This window comes from Nerophis lumbriciformis, linkage group LG04 (genome assembly GCF_033978685.3).
Source record: "Nerophis lumbriciformis linkage group LG04, RoL_Nlum_v2.1, whole genome shotgun sequence".
NCBI lineage: Eukaryota > Metazoa > Chordata > Actinopteri > Syngnathiformes > Syngnathidae > Nerophis > Nerophis lumbriciformis.
In genome coordinates this window covers 22522855-22541886 of record NC_084551.2, presented here as the reverse complement: position 1 = coordinate 22541886, position 19032 = coordinate 22522855, and the positions used below count along the sequence as shown (strand labels likewise).

The following is a 19032-nucleotide window of genomic DNA, read 5'->3' as shown; positions in this document are numbered from 1 at the left end:
TAATAAAGCTACAAATCATATGGGATATTAGCTTCGCTAAACGTCTATTTATTTTGTAATACAAACCCCGTTTCCATATGAGTTGGGAAATTGTGTTAGATGTAAATATAAACGGAATACAATGATTTGCAAATCCTTTTCAACCCATATTCAATTGAATGCACTACAAAGACAAAATATACTTTTTTTTTTTTTTGCAAATAATAATTAACTTAGAATTTCATGGCTGCAACATATGCCAAAGTAGTTGGGAAAGGGCATGTTCACCACTGTGTTACATGGCCTTTCCTTTTAACAACACTCAGTAAACGTTTGGGAACTGAGGAGACACATTTTTGAAGCTTCTCAGGTGGAATTCTTTCCCATTCTTGCTTGATGTACAGCTTAAGTTGTTCAACTGTCTGGGGGTCTCCGTTGTGGTATTTTAGGCTTCATAATGCGCCACATTTTTTCTTTGGGGGACAGGTCTGGACTACAGGCAGGCCAGTTTAATACACGCACTCTTTTACTATGAAGCCACGTTGATGTAACACGTGGCTTGGTATTGTCTTGCTGAAATAAGCAGGGGCGTCCATGGTAACGTTGCTTGGATGGATGTATGTTGCTCCAAAACCTATATGTACCTTTCAGCATTTATGGCGCCTTCACAGATGTGTAAGTTACCCATGTCTTGGGCACTAATACACCCGCATGCCATCACAGATGCTGCCTTTTCAACTTTGCGCCTATAACAATCTGGATGGTTCTTTTCCTCTTTGGTCCGGAGGACACGACGTCCACAGTTTCCAAAAACAATTTGAAATGTGGACTGGTCAGACCACAGAACACTTTTCCACTTCGTATCAGTCCATCTTAGATGAGCTCAGGCCCAGCAAAGCCGACGGCGTTTCTGGGTGTTGTTGATAAACGGTCTTCGCCTTGCATAGGAGAGTTTTAACTTGCACTTACAGATGTAGCGACCAACTGTAGTTACTGACAGTGGGTTTCTGAAGTGTTCCTGACCCCATGTGGTGATATCCTTTACACACTGATGTCGCTTGTTGATGCAGTACAGCCTGAGGGATCGAAGGTCATGGGCTTAGCTGCTTACGTGCAGTGATTTCTCCAGATTCTCTGAACCCTTTGATGATATTACGGACCGTAGATGGTGAAATCCCTAAATTCCTTGCAATAGCTGGTTGAGAAAGGTTTTTCTTAAACTGTTCAACAATTTGCTCACGCATTTGTTGACAAAGTGGTGACCCTCGCCCCATCCTTGTTTGGGAATCTACTTTTATACCCAATCATGGCACCCACCTGTTCCCAATTTGCCTGTTCACCTGTGGGATGTTCCAAATAAGTGTTTGATGAGCATTCCTCAACTTTATCAGTATTTATTGCCACCTTTCCCAACTTCTTTGTCACGTGTAAATTCTAAAGTTAATGATTATTTGCAAAAAAAAAAAAAATGTTTATCAGTTTGAACATCAAATATGTTGTCTTTGTAGCATATTCAACTGAATATGGGTTGAAAATGATTTCCAAATCATTGTATTCCGTTTATATTTACATCTAACACAATTTCCCAACTCATATGGAAACGGGGTTTGTACACACACACACCGAGCACCCACTGGCAGAAATGTAGATCGGCGCCTATGCTACTCTGTAAAAACATTGAAAGGAAGTGCAGTGCCATGTGAAGAAAACAAGTCAGCTAACATATATGGGTCGGTGAATAGAAGAAAACATGTGAGCATTTCAAAGAAAAAGAGAATCCGCTTAAATGGTTGAAAGAGCTTAAGAATGATGGAGGCTAAGAGTGCTGGAGTGACGAGGAAGGGGGGCGCGACTGGGGGGGAGGAGGGTTTACTTTATTTCACTTAGAAGAATACCTAGCAAGAAAAAGCTTGCTTGAATCGTTTCTTGCTACTGCCTGATTTTCGGTAAAGTCTGTGGTAAAGTTTGCTCTTTTACGCAATGAGGTCATAAGTTCCCTGAATGGAAGAAGACAGATGAGCGAGTGTCATTGTCTCAGGTATTTTCCACTTTTGGCTTTCTGCAGACACATCAAATAGTCCACCAGTGAGTCGGGTCTAATATGGGAAACCTGAAATGTTTTTTTTTTTGTCCAACAGGACCTTGTGGACAGTAATGGCCCATTATTTTGGCACAGAGGTGTTGTTTCAAAAATTTCTGTAAAAGCTCCACAGGGGAATAGTTTGGGTCCAGTAAATGTGCTCAGTCAGCTATGAACAGTACTGGTCTATAATTTGTCTGAACTTTATACAAAAACATTACCCAAATGTCTTTTAGGGCCAGAGCTGCCACACTTCTGGGACAGTCTATTACATATTCTAACCTTTCTCCCTCACTAATCAGGAATAAAGCTGGGTTCCTATTAAAAATATGTACTAAGGCACAAGCATGGTAAAGTAGCAGTGAAGTGCAATTTTCAGCTGGGATCTAGGATGCTACCCAGTGCTAGGAATAATGCATTTGCTTTACATTTAGTAACATCTCATGAATTACTTCATGAGTACACTTTGTCAAAGTCATTGATTGCAATTAGATGGGATACTTTTGGTCACAAGTTTCTCACATAACTATGACGCGCTGGGATGGCTGTTTGTACGTAATGACGTAACAGAACAACCACAACACTTTAGATTAGCAATTAAAAGCAAAACAAATGATGCCGTGTTTCTTGTTGCAGGCAAAACGGTGTGCGCATGTGTGCTGCAAATATTTCAGACATGTGCTTTAACAAGTCTAATTTTTATTGCTCAGGGGCCTTGTGGTTAGAGTGTCCGCCCTGAGATTGGTAGGTCGTGAGTTCAAACCCCGGCAGAGTCATACCAAAGACTATAAAAATGAGACCCATTACTTCCCTGCTTGACACTCAGCATCAAGGGTTGAAATTGGGGGTTAAATCACCAAAAAATGATTCCCGGGCGCGGCCACCGCTGCTGCTCACTGCTCCCCTCACCTCCCAGGGGGTGATCAAGGGTGATGGGTCAAATGCAGAGGATAATGTCATCGCACCTAGTGTGTGTGTGTGTGACAATCATTGGTACTTTAACTTTTAACTTTAGTACTTGCACATTTAAACAATATCCAAAAAGGAGGTGGAAGAAACCGATCTCATTTCATCTAACAGTACAGTACCCCTTTCTCAAATTGGATCAGCCTATGATCTAATATCTGATTTTGAGTATAATTCTAAATCCAGGTCTAAGTGGCCGGGTTAATAATTTGTGTTCTTAGTTTATTTAGTTTTTTTAACAAATTAAACTATGCAACTATTGTATTTTTCGGACTATAAGTCGCAGTTTTTTTCATAGTTTGGCCGGTGGTGCGACTTATACTCAGGAACGACTTATGTGTGAAATTATTAACACATTACCGTAAAATATCAAATAATATTATTTAGCTCATTCACGTAAGAGACTAGACGTATAAGATTTCATGGGATTTAGCGATTAGGAGTGACAGATTGTTTGGTAAACGTATAGCATGTTCTATATGTTATAGTTATTTGAATGACTCTTACCATAATATGTTACGTTAACATACCAGGCACGTTCTCAGTTGGTTATTTATGCCTCATATAACGTACACTTATTCAGCCTGTTGTTCACTATTATTTATTTATTTTAAATTGCCTTTCAAATGTATGTTCTTGGTGTTGGGTTTTATCAAATAAATTTCCCCCAAAAATGCGACTTATATGTTTTTTTCCTTCTTTATTATGCATTTTCGGCGGGTGCGACTTATACTCCGGAGCGACTTATACTCCAAAAAATACGGTAATGAAGTTTGTCAAATATGATATTACATTTTTGAGACTTGGGCTGTTTGATTTTGAGCAGTGGAGGTCTATGGTGTTTACAAAATACATAATTTGTATGTCGAATAAACCCCCCCAAAAAGAAATTATTTTGAATTAAAATGCAGCAATGGCCGTATGTTGATGACTTTTATATCAGAGTCAAAGAAAGACAGTATGGAAAAAAAGACCTTTGCGCTAATGCGTGCACACATTTGCATATGCAACATCATGTGTGTGTGTGTGTGTGTGTGTGTGTGTGTGTGTTTGTACCTGAGCAGTGGGGCAGTGGGCTACTCCAATGACCATTAAGCTGACAAGTGAGTGATGAGTCTCCTATGAGCTGGCGATCTCCAGAGCAAGAATACCGGACTGGAGAACCAAAGGTGAACTTTTCCCCAATCTTCGCTGCGTGTGGAGGACTACCTGGGTGGCCGCAGTTCACTTCTGCATGACCGAGAGAAAGATAGAAATAAGAATATCAATGAAAAAAACAAATGAATGGTGGAATTGGTATTACCTCAGCTCATCACCCTCCACAAAATAACTATCCACACAGCCACTTATTTTACTGACACTATTTCCTACTGTTGTATTGAGGGCAAGAAAATAGAAAGCGTTCATTTATAAGAGACTGATCACATAGAAAAGTATCAAAAAGTATAAAATAGTACTTAGTCTGTAAAGTAAAAATATCATAATATCAGTCTGTAAAGTTCATTATAGTAATACAGTATACTAAAGATGACACAATGACGGACACATGTTGCAAATTACTGAAAAATTATTTTATTTTCACCAAAAAAAATAAATCATGAACATTGATAGTTTAAGAGCAAGTATTACCTGGTTTGGTATTTAAAATTGTCACACTGTATCTATAGCTGCTGGAATGTTCATTTTGCAAAACACTCATCACTTTCAATATTTAGTGTAGTAATTCGTGATGGGTAGCGAATGCCGTACTGTTATAGGCACCGACCAAATTTCGGGCATAAATTCACGTAAAATCAAACTGCGCCATATATTCATAGCTTTGTTGCTAGTGACGTTAGGTCCAGTTGCAGACTAAACGCCGGCTTGAATACCGTATTTTTCGGAGTATAAGTCGCACCGGAGTATAAGTCGCACCTGCCGAAAATGCATAATAAAGAAGGAAAAAAACATATAAGTCGCACTGGAGCCCGGGCCAAAATATGAAAAAAACTGCGACTTATACTCCGAAAAATACGGTACTTGGTGGGGAAACAAGCACTTAGGCAGACCTCTGAGCGGACTCAGTCAGATTGCCTCTACGTAATGTTGCAATTTTCAATGCCAACAAAGCATGCCTGATAGAAAACGCTTGACCGTAAGGCCCCACCTTTCAAACGGCATTAGTTTGATACTAATTTACATTGGCGCTGCTATATACAGTACGTGCCACTGATTAGCATTAGCGATTTTACATGGCAATTTCCAACACCTCCAAATTTGATCATGAAAACTATAACCGAAATGCAGCTGATGTGTAATGTGTAATAATAAATAAATACTTTGTAGGCTGCAACATAAGACAATACAATCGTTTAGCTTTATTGCAAAGACTATTTCATAGCAAGGCAACGCAACGTAGTCTATAAACTACTGCCCTCTAATGTCTTGGAATTGCAACATCATGCAGAGACTACCATAAAATACTTGCAAATGAGACTTAAAAATGTAGTAAGAAAACAGCTAATGTTTAAATCTTACATTAAAACGATAGGTTTTATTATCAAACAATTAATAAAAAAGTTCTGAAAATTGGTACTGTTGAATATTGGTATCAATTCTCAGGTACCGAGAATTGGTACTGAATCTAATAAATTGTGAAAGGTACTAAAGATAATTAACAGTTAGCAAATGATATCTATTGACATACAGTATATGATGTTTTTATTAAAATGTCAGCTTCTCAACGTCCACACGAATTTAAAGTACAGAGTTCCCTCGATTTTCATGATGGTTACGATCCACAATTTGATAATGCATTAATCATTATTTGCTTTGTGTCTATTGATCCCAACTGAGCACAATCAAATTCAAAGTGTTTCCCAAAAAAACTAATTGACCACTGTTAGTCTCGTACAAGCATTAGGTCCAAATGTGTTGCATTGTCGTTTCATAAAATTACCTTCTGTGTCATGAGAAGAAATGTGAAGTCATTTCAGTAAGTACTGTGCACAATGGGCTGGGTGTTTGGAAACAACATTACAACCTCATATGCAGTAGCTCATAAAAGTTGTTGTTCAAACTCAAGTGGCTCATTTTTAGAGAAGATTTGCTGTAGCTTGTAGCATCCTACGACACATTCTATTGATTATGTACCACACAACATAATAATAAGCTACCGGGGCATAGAGATCTCAGAAAATGCCCCCAGACACATTTTATTAACCTGTGCTATTAAAGCTGTAAAAAAGAAGGACAAACAACATTTGTAAAGGATGGAGAAGAGAGGATGAAACTAACAAGCCTAGAGAGAGAAATCTTGTGTTGCACGATAAAATAATAACTGTACCGATGCATTCTGGCAGAGGTTTGTCCCAATGACCCGCTGGTTGGCAGGTGAGGACCGAGGAGCCAAACAGGTAATATCCAGAGTTACAGTCGTAGAACACCACGCTGCCAAATGTAAAGTTGCCGTGCTCAATCTTGCTTTCACGGATGGAATTGGCAGGGATGCCGGGATCTGTGCAGTTCACCACTGTATGGGACAGCAAAAGACAAATAAGTTGGACAGCTGCTGATTTGTTATTAAACAGTAACATTACATTGCGTACAACAAATAGATTTTAGGTCAAAATAGGAAAATGGCTGTTGATTAAGTTTTGCATTTATGGTCCTACAGCAGTCGTATTTTAACACTGATGGTCTGTTTGCCAGATATACAGTAAGCATGACAGCATAATCCACATCCAATCTTGTTAATACATTGGTACCTCAACTTCAGAGTGCCTCAATTTGAGAGTATTTTGATATAAGCGCTGTCTCTTGGCTAATTTTGTGCTTTACGTTGCAAGCAAAAATGTGTGTTTCAAGCATCCCCGCTATTAGTTGGCGTCGCAAATGTCACAGTAAACACCAAAACACCTGGTCTTACCCGCTTGCATTACCTTATAGCTAGAGAGCTACATAACTTTGTTTTTTTTGAGCATGGGAGGAAACAAAGTGAGTGTGAAGGGTAGTCCTGAAAAAAAGTGGACGGTATTCTTTGAATTAAAGAAATAAATCATCAAAATATGACAGTGCTTGTCGTTGAGAAAAACAGAGTCAGTCAATTATGTCAGCAAATCATTTTAAATGTTATCTAAACAGTGGTCATTTATCCATGAAAATATGGAGAAGCTGCTTACGTTTGACACAGAAGTAGCTGAACGGAGATACAGTAGAAGTCCACTCTCCAAGGTAAATGATGTACATTATTAGTACAATATTTCATAACAGTACTGTAGTTGTTAGTTTATTGTATTGTTTGTGTACAATATCTATTATATAAAATTTGTGTTTTCTTTTTAAAAGGCATGTCACATGATAAAATGGTGTTGTTTTGGAAGAGCAAGCACCAATTAAATTGATTTCAATTAATTTCAATAGGCGATGTTGATTTGAGATACAAGTGTTTTGAGTTAAGAGCGCAGTCAAACCAATTAAGCCCGTAAGTTTTTATATCGATAGTCCTGATTAGGTTCACAGGTGAGATGGAGTCTATCCCAGCTGACTTTGGACATGAAGCAAGGTATAAGCTGGACCGGTCACAAGTCGGTCACAGGACACATTTTGACAAAACAAACATTCATATTCACACCTGTAAACAATTTTGAGTTTCCAACGATCTTACCAAGCATGTTCCAATGAATATTCGAACTGACATCTCCTGACATCTCGAGAAGCAGACGTACTAACCACTGCGACACCACGCTGCCTTGTCTACATCTTCTTTCGTTTATTTGTCAAAATTCCACATGAGTTTAGATATTATTTTCCTGTATTTTGTGTTTTATTTCCTGCACATGGCTTTTATTTTTCGTTTCACTTCATCTCTGCCTTTGTTCCCCTGCTACTTTACTCCAAGCTTGAGTAACTTCCCCTGGTTTGGAAATAGGACTCACTTGCCGCTGACAATCACTAATCAGGAGGTTTTTATGCCAACCCCGTCCAAAGGACAGTCTTATGGAAGCATTATTGTGGCAAAATTATTTGTAAACGTGTATCTCAATCTGTGCGCGTGTAATCCAATTCGCATGCGTGTGTACTAATTTGAGTGTCTGTATATCAATCCGAGTGTGTGTTTTGGATCCACGTACGTGTGTTTTAGATGGATGGATAGATAGATAGATAGATAGATAGATAGATAGATAGATAGATAGATAGATATAACTTTATTGATTCTTTCAGGAAAGTTCCCTCAGGAAAATTAAAATTCCAGCAGCAGTGTACAGAATTGAGATCGAATTTAAAAAGTAAAAAGTAAATAATGGGGGAATAAATGGAAACAAAATAGAAAAATATTACAATAAGAAAAAATTAAAAAGCAACAATGAGAATAAAAATATAACAGTAAAATAAGAATAGATAAGAATAGATAAAATAAGAATTAGATCCGCGTACGTGTGTTTTGGATCCGCGTACATGTGTTTTAGATCCGCGTACGTGTGTTTTAGATCCGCGTACGTGTGTTTTGGATCCACGTACGTGTGTTTTAGATCCACGTGTTTTAGATCGGCGTACGTGAGTTTTAGATCTGCATACATGTGTTTTAGATCCGCGTACATGTGTTTTAGATCTGCGTACATGTGATTTAGATCCGCGTACGTGTGTTTTGGATCCGCGTACGTGTGTTTTAGATCCACGTACGTGTGTTTTAGATCCACGTACGTGTGTTTTAGATCCGCGTACGTGTGTTTTAGATCCACGTACGTGTGTTCTAGATCCGCGTACGTGCTTTATATCCGCGTACGTGTGTTTTAGATCCGCGTATGTGAGTTTTAGATCCGTGTATGTGAGTTTTAGATCCGCGTATGTGAGTTTTAAATCCGCGTACATGTGTTTTACATCCGCGTACGTGTGTTTTGGATCCGCGTACGTGTGTTTTAGATCCGCGTACGTGTGTTTTAGATCCGCGTACGTGTGTTTTGGATCCGCGTACGTGTGTTTTAGATCTGCGTACGTGTGTTTTAGATCCACGTACGTGTGTTTTAGATCCGCGTATGTGTTTTAGATCCGCGTACGTGTGTTTTATATCCACGTACGTGTGTCTTGGATCAGCGTACGTGTATTTTAGATCCGCGTACGTGTGTTTTAGATCCGCGTACGTGTTTTGGATCCGCGTACGTGTGTTTTAGATCCACGTACGTGTGTTTTAGATCCGCGTACGTGTGTTTTAGATCCACGTACGTGTGTTCTAGATCCGCGTACGTGCTTTATATCCGGGTACGTGTGTTTTAGATCCGCGTATGTGAGTTTTAGATCCGTGTATGTGAGTTTTAGATCCGCGTATGTGAGTTTTAAATCCGCGTACATGTGTTTTACATCCGCGTACGTGTGTTTTGGATCCGCGTACGTGTGTTTTAGATCTGCGTACGTGTGTTTTAGATCCGCGTACGTGTGTTTTGGATCCGCGTACGTGTGTTTTAGATCTGCGTACGTGTGTTTTAGATCCACGTACGTGTGTTTTAGATCCGCGTATGTGTTTTAGATCCGCGTACGTGTGTTTTATATCCACGTACGTGTGTCTTGGATCAGCGTACGTGTATTTTAGATCCGCGTACGTGTGTTTTAGATCCGCGTATGTGTTTTGGATCCGCGTACGTGTGTTTTAGATCCACGTACGTGTGTTTTAGATCCGCGTACGTGTGTTTTAGATCCACGTACGTGTGTTTTAGATCCACGTACGTGTGTTCTAGATCCGCGTACGTGTTTTAGATCCGCGTACGTGTGTTTTAGATCCGCGTATGTGAGTTTTAGATCCGCGTACATGTGTTTTAGATCCGCGTACATGTGTTTTACATCCGCGTACGTTTGTTTTAGATCCGCGTACGTGTGTTTTAGATCCGCGTACGTGTGTTTTGGATCCGCGTACGTGTGTTTTAGATCCGCGTACGTGTGTTATAGATCCGCGTACGTGTGTTTTAGATCCACTTACGTGTGTTTTAGATCCACGTACGTGTGTTCTAGATCCGCGTACGTGTTTTAGATCCGCGTACGTGTTTTAGATCCGCGTACGTGTTTTATATCCACGTACGTGTGTTTTAGATCCGCGTACGTGTGTTTTAGATCCACATACGTGTGTATTCAGATCCACGTACATGTGTATTCCGATACACGTACATGTGTTTTAGATACACGTATGTGTGTTTTAAGTTATCTGTGTCCCCCTAATCAGAAAGTCTGCCGTCTGAAATTTGAGCGCGCGCAGTCATATTCGTGAGCGTGTGATACAATCTGACGCTGAGAAAACCGGATTTGTTCACAGATGAAATGACTGATAACTGATTTGAAGAAGACTAAAATACTTCTGACAACCAAGTTACTGTTAAAACATGAACCTTTACTCACAGCGAGTGTTCGAGCGTGGTCCATCGTTTACTCCGATGCAGAATAACATGTTCATGGCGCCGACTAGTGGCGAGTACAAGGAAAGGCATGGGGCGTTTACCAAACTGTACACGTTCAAATTGCTGTACAGACAAGACAACTCATATACGGCAGAAATGTCGCAAAAGTCGGGTGTAAAAAAGACAGCCAATGCTGCTTCTCACAGATCATAGTTACGCACGTGCAGATTGTATTGCACGCATGCACATCTGAGTGCGCGCGCACAGGTTGTATTACACGCTCACGAATCTGGCTGCGCGCGCTCAAATGTTAGACGGCAGACGTGTCGCAAAAGTCACGTGTAAGCAGACAGCCTATAAAGGTCTTCTTTCTGATTAGGGACACACAGACAACTTAAAAAACACGTATGCGGATCTAACACACACACTCGGATTGATATACAGACACTCAAATTAGTACACACGCACACAAATTGGATTACACGCGCACAGATTGAGATGCACGTTTGCAAATAATTTTGCTACATTAATGCTTCCATACAGTCTTAGCTAATTGGCAATTGTGCATCCTATCTTTCTAAATGTATGTACTTTGCACCTCCATGCTGCATTCCTTCTTTCTTGTCATTAAATACATTTTTAACTGCACTTCGCCTTTAGTCTCTGCATCTTGGAGTCACGTTGTAAGCGACGCTGCCAGAGTGGAACATTATTTGCTCACTCACTTATCTTTACAGTGGCGTACATAACATGCTTGGTCCTGCCCGGGGCTCAAACTGGGGTCCGCTGATTGAGAGGCGAGAGTGCTAGGCAACGAGCTAGCTGTCAGCTGCGTAACACTTAACACAATAAAAAAAATAAAAAAAACACAAGACACTTTTCTAATCTCACCCTCATAATCACCCCGTTTCAGTTGATCCATCATTTGCATAAATGCCACTTGTTCGCATGACTAAAACAAAAATAGAAGTCATGTGACCAGAGCAAACACTTTTTTCTGCAGTGACAACTATTTCCAGGCTATATTAAGCACAGCCGAGGAAACAAAAGAGGCGAATCAAATGTCACAAATTCACAAGCATCTGTTATCAGAGAAGCTAAATCTTCAAAACAACATTGCTGACAAGGCATGTCAGAGCGCTGAAAGACGATGAGGGTGAGCGTGAGTTCAGAGCACCATCAAATTGCATCAATAATGCAAATGTTCTGCAAAGCTAGTTGAGTGTGAGTAATTATAGCAACGAAAAGACATATTTTGACAAAGCAAAAGGCATAATGACAGCGAATATGGTTTCATGTTTTTTTTCCAGGTCTGTCTTTACGGCATCATTTATATACTCAGCAAACCTTTATTTATTTTTTTTATTCCATCTGATGGCAAACTCTCAAAATGTTTAGACTGCAGAGGAAACCATTTCAGATCTGCTCTAAAAAGTTACCCTTAGTCTCAAGTTACCGCACATTAACTTTTATACGCGCTGCAATAAATATGACACAGGTAAATGGGTCACGGAAACGATATGATAAATAGAGGCAGAAGGCAGCAACATGAAAGCAGGCAGGCTCTCAGAAACTTAAATTGAATGAATAACAAAAAGGTACAAGCAGGCAATCTGACCTCAGGGACTGAAGACACTCGACAAAAATAAAGGGTAAATGGAAAAACGGCACAGATAAGGCAAAAAAAGGTGAGGCTAACTGCACAATGACCAACAACATTGCTGTGGTGATCATGAACAAAGGAGGAGCCTTGAAGAAAATAAGATAACCAGAATGAAATCTAACGGGCACAAGTGAGAGTCATGAGGGTCGACAAAAGGGCTGGTTGGCGAAAGAAGCAGGAGGAGGAGGACATGGGCTGATGAAAACTGAAAAAAAAACTTAATCACGTCCCTCATTGGGTGACTTCATTTCGCTTCACAAATGATTTGGGATTATTCATTAACAAATAGCTGTGTTCATCGCTTTAGCAGCATCCCCCCCCCCCCTTAGTGAGCTATGGAGTCCCCCAAGGCAGTATATTGGGGCCTTTACTGTTCCTAGTATACATAAACGACTTGTCATCGGCATGCGACTGTGAATTGTTCTTGTTTGCGGATAACTCGGCCCTGCTGGTATCAGACAAGGACAGGCCACAGGTGGAGAAAATCCTTAGTGCTGAACTCTGTAGAACTTGCACCTGGCTCGCTGACAACAAGTTATCCATACACTTAGGTAAAACAGAATCCATCCTGTTTGGGTCCCACATCAACCTTAAGAAAGTCAATGACTTCACTATAAAAGTGGGTGACATTGTTATCACCAGGAAGGATGAGGTCACCTACCTAGGTTTCATTCTAGAGGCTAATCTTTCCTGTGATAAAATGGCAACCAAGGTAATCAAAAAGGTCAACCAACGAACGAGATTTCTCTATAAAATCTCCTCTCTGGTCAACAAAAGCACCATGAGGATTCTAGCGGGAACTCTCGTTCAACCCTTTTTCGATTACGCATGCACCTCCTGGTACCCTAGCACCTCCAAAACCCTCAAATCTAGACTCCAAACATCCCAGAACAAGCTAGTCAGATTACTTCTAGACCTCCACCCCAGATCCCACCTCACTGCTACCCACTTCTCCAAAGTGGGCTGGCTCAGGGTGGAGGACAGAGTAAAACAACTTGCACTGAGCCTAGTCTATAAAATCCGCTACACCTCCCTGATACCGAAGTACATGTCAAACTACTTCCTTAACGTAAATGACCGCCATAACCACAACACCAGGGGGAGCTCCACTAACCACGTTAAACCCAGATTCCGATCTAACAAAGGTCTCAACTCATTCTCTTTCTATGCCACATCAATATGGAATGCGCTCCCAACAGGTATAAAAGAAAGGGCATCTCTATCCTCCTTCAAAACCGCAATAAAAGTACACCTCCAGGCAACTTCAACCCTAAACTAACACCCTCCCCGGATTGTTAATAATCAAATGTAAACAATCAAATGCAGATATTTTTCTTATGCCTTCTGATCTCTCTCTCTCTATGTCCACTACTTGCTGTACATATCCTACCAAGTCAGACCTACACTGTTTGAATATCCATTTCTCTGTTCTCAATTGTTGATGACTGATCAACAATCACACCCCGAATTGTAAATAATGTAAATAATTCAATGTATACACCCTGATGATTATCTTGTGTGATGACTGTATTATGATGATAGTATATATGATAGTATATATCTGTATCATGAATCAATTTAAGTGGACCCCGACTTAAACAAGTTGAAAAACTTATTCGGGTGTTACCATTTAGTGGTCAATTGTACGGAATATGTACTTCACTGTGCAACCTACTAATAAAAGTCTCAATCAATCAAAGGCTGGTACGTGCATGACCTCCGTGCAGGTAACGTGGGTTCAGTCCTCACTTAGTGACTGCGTTAATGTGGAGTGAATGGTTGTCTGTATCTGCCCTGTAAGTAGATTCACCAGCAGTCCAGGGTGTAGTCCGCTTTTGCCCGGAAAGGACGCTACATTGCGTTGCGGACGCGTGTGTTCGCTTGTCGGCGCCAAATTTTTGAGATACACAGAGAATGTGTCATCAACATACATTATCACGCTAAAACGATAGTATCAACTGCTCTATCTTCAGACAAACCTATATCATTTACTGTATATTGTTTATACCGAGAAACTCGAACGCCAATTTATGTAATTATCTGCCACATTTCATAACAAAATTATTGAACGCATTTTCTAATAGACTTTGAGACACGTTGTAATAACATTTTGCAAAAGTCATTACAAAATGCGGGCGCTGCACACACCAAATGTAACAATATGGTGCATTATGTCAGTGTTTTTTAACCGGTGTGAGATAAAGTCTTGTGTGCCATGGGAGATTATGTAATTTCACCTATTTTGGTTAAAAATATTTTATACAAACCAGTATATATAATCCGCAAATAAAGTGTCGTTGTTGAGTGTCTGTGATGTCTCGAGCTTGGCAGAGTAACCGTGTAATACTCTTCCATATCAGTAGGTGGCAGCAGGTAGCTAATTGCTTTGTAAACGTCTTATCTAATGCTTAAACCAAAAGTAAACAAAAGGCGAGTGACCCTAAAAAAGGCATTGAAGCTTAGGGATGGCTATGTAAAATGAAACTAAAACTGAACTGGCTACAAAGTAAACAAAAACAGAATGCCGGATGACAGCAAAGACTTGCACCGTGTTGAGCAAACAGCGTCCACAAAGTACATCCATCCGTACATGAGATGACATTCAACAATTTCCACACAAAGAAGGATAGCGTCCGCACAACTGAAATAGTCTTGATTGCTTACACAAAGCAGGTGCGGGGAATAGCGCTCAGAGGAAGACATGAAACTGCTGCAGGAAAATACCAACAAAACAGGAAAAGCCACCAAAATAGGAGCACAGGACAAGAACTAAAACACTACACACAGGAAAACACCAAAAAACTCCAAATAAGTCATGGCGTGATATGTCAGGTCGTGACAGTACTTTGAGACAATAGCTCTAGTGATGCATGGTTGGTTATGGTTTGAATTCATATCCAACAATTGCAACAATGACTTTTTACTGTCAATATCTACTACTGAGTTTAATTTTTTAATGTTTTCTGCTGGTGGTGTGCCTCCGCATTTTTTCAATGAACAAAAATGTGCCTTGGCTCCAAAAAGGTTGAAAAACACTGCATTATGTAATAAAAAAATCTAAATTGATGCATTAATTAGAACAACTATTACAGCAACACAACACATTTAATATTTATTAGAATTACTTTTGAGAATCTACTAAAATGTTTCATTGTTTCAACCTAAATCAAACTTTATTCATTATAATGGAGAATGAGACTGCAAACTGGAGACAAAAAGGTAAGCCTAAGAAGTATTACTGACATGAAAATGACCAGTGGACTGAAATGTTTGAGGACATGCACTCATTCAATATGAATTATTTTATGTTACACTGAAAAAAAAAAAAAAATCTGTAGATTTTACGCCAAAAATAATCTGCCAGCTCAGTCATATAATAACATTGGTACAATTGTATCCTTTTTTAATTAATTTTTTCGGCGTGCAGTCAGTGTTTTTTACGTAAAATCGTCATATCTTTTTAATAAGTTATTACGAAATGTGTCCAAGAATTGTATTGCTAAATGTGGCGTTATTACGTAAAGGACAATTGTTACGTTACGCGTTGTTAGACGACATACTGACATAAACAACAATGAAGATATGATGTAAATTGAGGTGCGACTTGACACTGTCTGTTACGAATTGATTTTTAAACTTGTCACTCGTGATTATTTAAGTCTGACAAACCTCGTAAAATCAAACTCAACTGACACCAAAAACTAATACATCTTAGCAGGTTTGTGCAGATTAGGAATTTATAATTACGATAATAATAAATAAGAATTGAAATAGATCCACCTCACATGATGTTGAATACAAATTTAAATTGGGATTTTAGTAAGTAAAAATATGTTCAGCAAAATTCCCCACAGACGTCCCTCGTTTGGCGCAGTCAATTTTCGCGATAGAGTGAAGCCACAACATCTGAATTTTGAAGTGGGGAGAGACGATTCATAGCCAAGTAATTAGAATTTGCCACGTCTAATAAAGGTTTTGGCTTTATTACTAAAAATACTTTACAATCACTAAAATTAAACATACATTTCCTGAATTTTGAGTATAAAAGTAAAACATTCTGGAAAATATATTTTTTCACGTTTTTCCAAAATTTGAAAGTAATAATAGTCTATAGTTTATCAAAATAAATGATCTATTTTGTAGAGGATCCCATGTGAATTGTGGATGTGAATTATATTTATATAGCGCTTTTCTCTAGTGACTCAAAGCGCTTTACATAGTAAAACCCATTATCTAAGTTAAATTTGAACCAGTGTGGGTGGCACTCGGAGCAGGTGGGTGAAGTGTCTTCCCCAAGGACACAGCAGCAGGATGGCAGAAGTGGGGATCGAACCCAGAACCCTCAAGTTGCTGGCACGGCCGCTCTACCAACCGAGCTGTGCCGCCCCACATTGGTTCTTCATTGTCAATGAAAACCATTTGCTGTAAATGAAATAGAATGTCTACATGAAAATTATAGTAATATTATATCTATTAAATATGAAAAACAGTCATTGAAACATAAAGGCACCATTCCGGAATACAAGCAAATTATCATTTGGAATGTCATGGAATTACAATTCTACTGTGTTCAAATTTAAATTTGAAGTAAAGCTATATTATTCCTGTTTGCAACCTAAATTAAAATTTAGTTAAATCCATAATTTTGCCTGCATCTGAGACCGCCTTGCATATCCTTGAGGGTTCTGGGTTCGATCTCCGCTTCTGCCATCCTAGTCACTGCTGTTGTGTCCTTGCGCAAGACACTTCACTCACCTGCTTGCTCCCAGTGCCACCCACATTGGTTTAGATGTAACTTAGATAATGGGTTTCACGATGTAAAGCGCTTTGAGTCACTAGCGCTATATAAATATACTTCACTTCACTTCTGAAGAACCAACATTCTCTGCAGTGGACATTTGTGTTTTGCACAAACAGGCTATTTTATCTAAAATGTGTAATAACTCTGACATCTGAAATAGACATACTTGCCAGACTCCCGAAATTCAGCGCCTCTCCCGAAAACCTCCCAGGACAAATTTTCTCCTGAAAATCTCCCGAAATTCAGGCGGAGCTGGAGGCCACGCCCCGTCGAGCTCCATGCAGAGCTGAGTGACGTGTCGACAGCGGCCAGCCAGTTCTCACGTCCGCTTTCCCACAATATAAACAGCGTGCCTGCCCAATCACGTTATAACTGTAGAATGATCGAGGGCAAGTTCTTGGTTTCTTATGTGGGTTTGTTGTTAGGCAGTTTCATTAACGTCCTCCCAGCACGGTAACAACACACAACAACAGCAGTCACGTTTTCATCTACCGTAAAGCAGTTTGTCTGCCGTAAACAGCAATGTTGTGACACTTTTAAACAGGACAATACTGCCATCTACTGTACATGCATATGTGACAATAACATCTAGGGCTTTTAGAGAGTGCAGTGCACAACTGCTATACTATATATATATATATATATATATATATATATATATATATATATATATATATAATAAAATAAATATATATACAGCTAGAATTCACTGAAATTCAAGTATTTCATATATATGTATATATATATATATATATATATATATATATATATGAAATACTTGAGTATATATATATATATATATATATATATATATATGAAATACTTGAGTATATATATATATATATATACATATGAAATACTTGAGTATTTCTTATATATGTATATATATATATATATATATATACATATGAAATACTTGAGTATTTCTTATATATGTATATATATATATATATATATATATATATATATATATATATATATATATATATATATATATATACATATATATATATATATATATATATATATACATACATATATATATATATATATATGAAATATTTGACTTGGTGAATTCTAGCTGTAAATATACTCCTCCCTTCTTAACCACGCCCCCACCCCCCCCCCCCGACCACGCCCCCCCCTCCCCACCCCACACCTCCCGAAATTGGAGGTCTCAAGGTTGGCAAGTATGGAAATAGATCATTAACAAATGTCCACTGTAGATGATACTGGTTCCTCAATTTGGCAACATTCATATAAAACTGTAAAAAAAAAAAAAAAATCAATCTGCTGACCCCTTCCCCTTAAAACTTTGACCTGTGAAAAGCTGTCAAACCAAATAAGCTACAAGGTGAATGCAGAGTTTTTTTTTGTGCTGATTTGTGAGAGTGAGAAAAGCAAGTGTTGCAGACATACACACAAACCAGCAAACAAAGCAACATATATTCCCTTGCTAATAGTTTGGCAAAGTAATAAACAATAGTCTCATAACTTTATTGGTATTGACTGAGGCAATGTTGGTGACCTAAAGCACAAGTTTAGTTGAGTCTGCTATTGTATATGCTTTTTCCTAGTGTTGTTTTGGCACTATACCATTGATGGTCTCAATTGCAGTACCTAGGGCAATGGTCAAATAATGTTCACATTGATGCACACAAAATACAATCATGTGCCCAAGCTGGAAAGCTCACCTCTGCATGTTGCAGGCTGCTGTCTCCACTGGCGGTTTGCCTGGCACTGGGCTGTAGAGGGTCCCTCAAGGGTGTAGCCTTTATTACAGGAAAAGCGCACCACGTCATTGTAGTTATAGCCGTCACCGACGGTGCGTCCGTAGATGGGGCTGCCGGGGTGGCCGCACGTGACAGCTGGAGGAGACGAATATTAGATATACATAGGATGGAGAGGGGATGTGTAGAGGTGAAGAGAAGAAAGTCAATACCGCTGATCGATTGGAGGTGTCCAATGACACCTATCATAAAAGAATACCATTACCATGAATTTAGCTTCAGAGGACAGCAGAGGAATTAAGGATCAACATATGATATCTTGGTGAGGTGAAAAGTGTCTTTCACTAATGTGTGAATCCCATTATGAGGATAATTCTGGAAACTCAAATACATTTTTTCTTAGTTGTATTGATTTGTTTTCTTTGGAGCAGTTAATGTAAACTGCCACTTCT

General features: G+C 39.1%; 1 protein-coding gene across 2 annotated transcripts in view; it reads right to left on the bottom strand.

Annotated features, from left to right (window-relative positions):
- LOC133597770 (CUB and sushi domain-containing protein 3-like) overlaps nt 1–19032 on the bottom strand; it is a 589433-nt gene that overhangs the window by 122259 nt on the left and 448142 nt on the right. For both annotated transcript variants that reach the window (XM_061950753.2, XM_061950761.2), the window contains exons 54-56: nt 18545–18718; nt 6351–6536; nt 4082–4255 (exon numbers count right to left, since the gene is read on the bottom strand). In XM_061950753.2, the coding sequence (XP_061806737.1) occupies nt 4082–4255; nt 6351–6536; nt 18545–18718 (534 nt within the window). The remainder of the gene's footprint in view (nt 1–4081; nt 4256–6350; nt 6537–18544; nt 18719–19032) is intronic.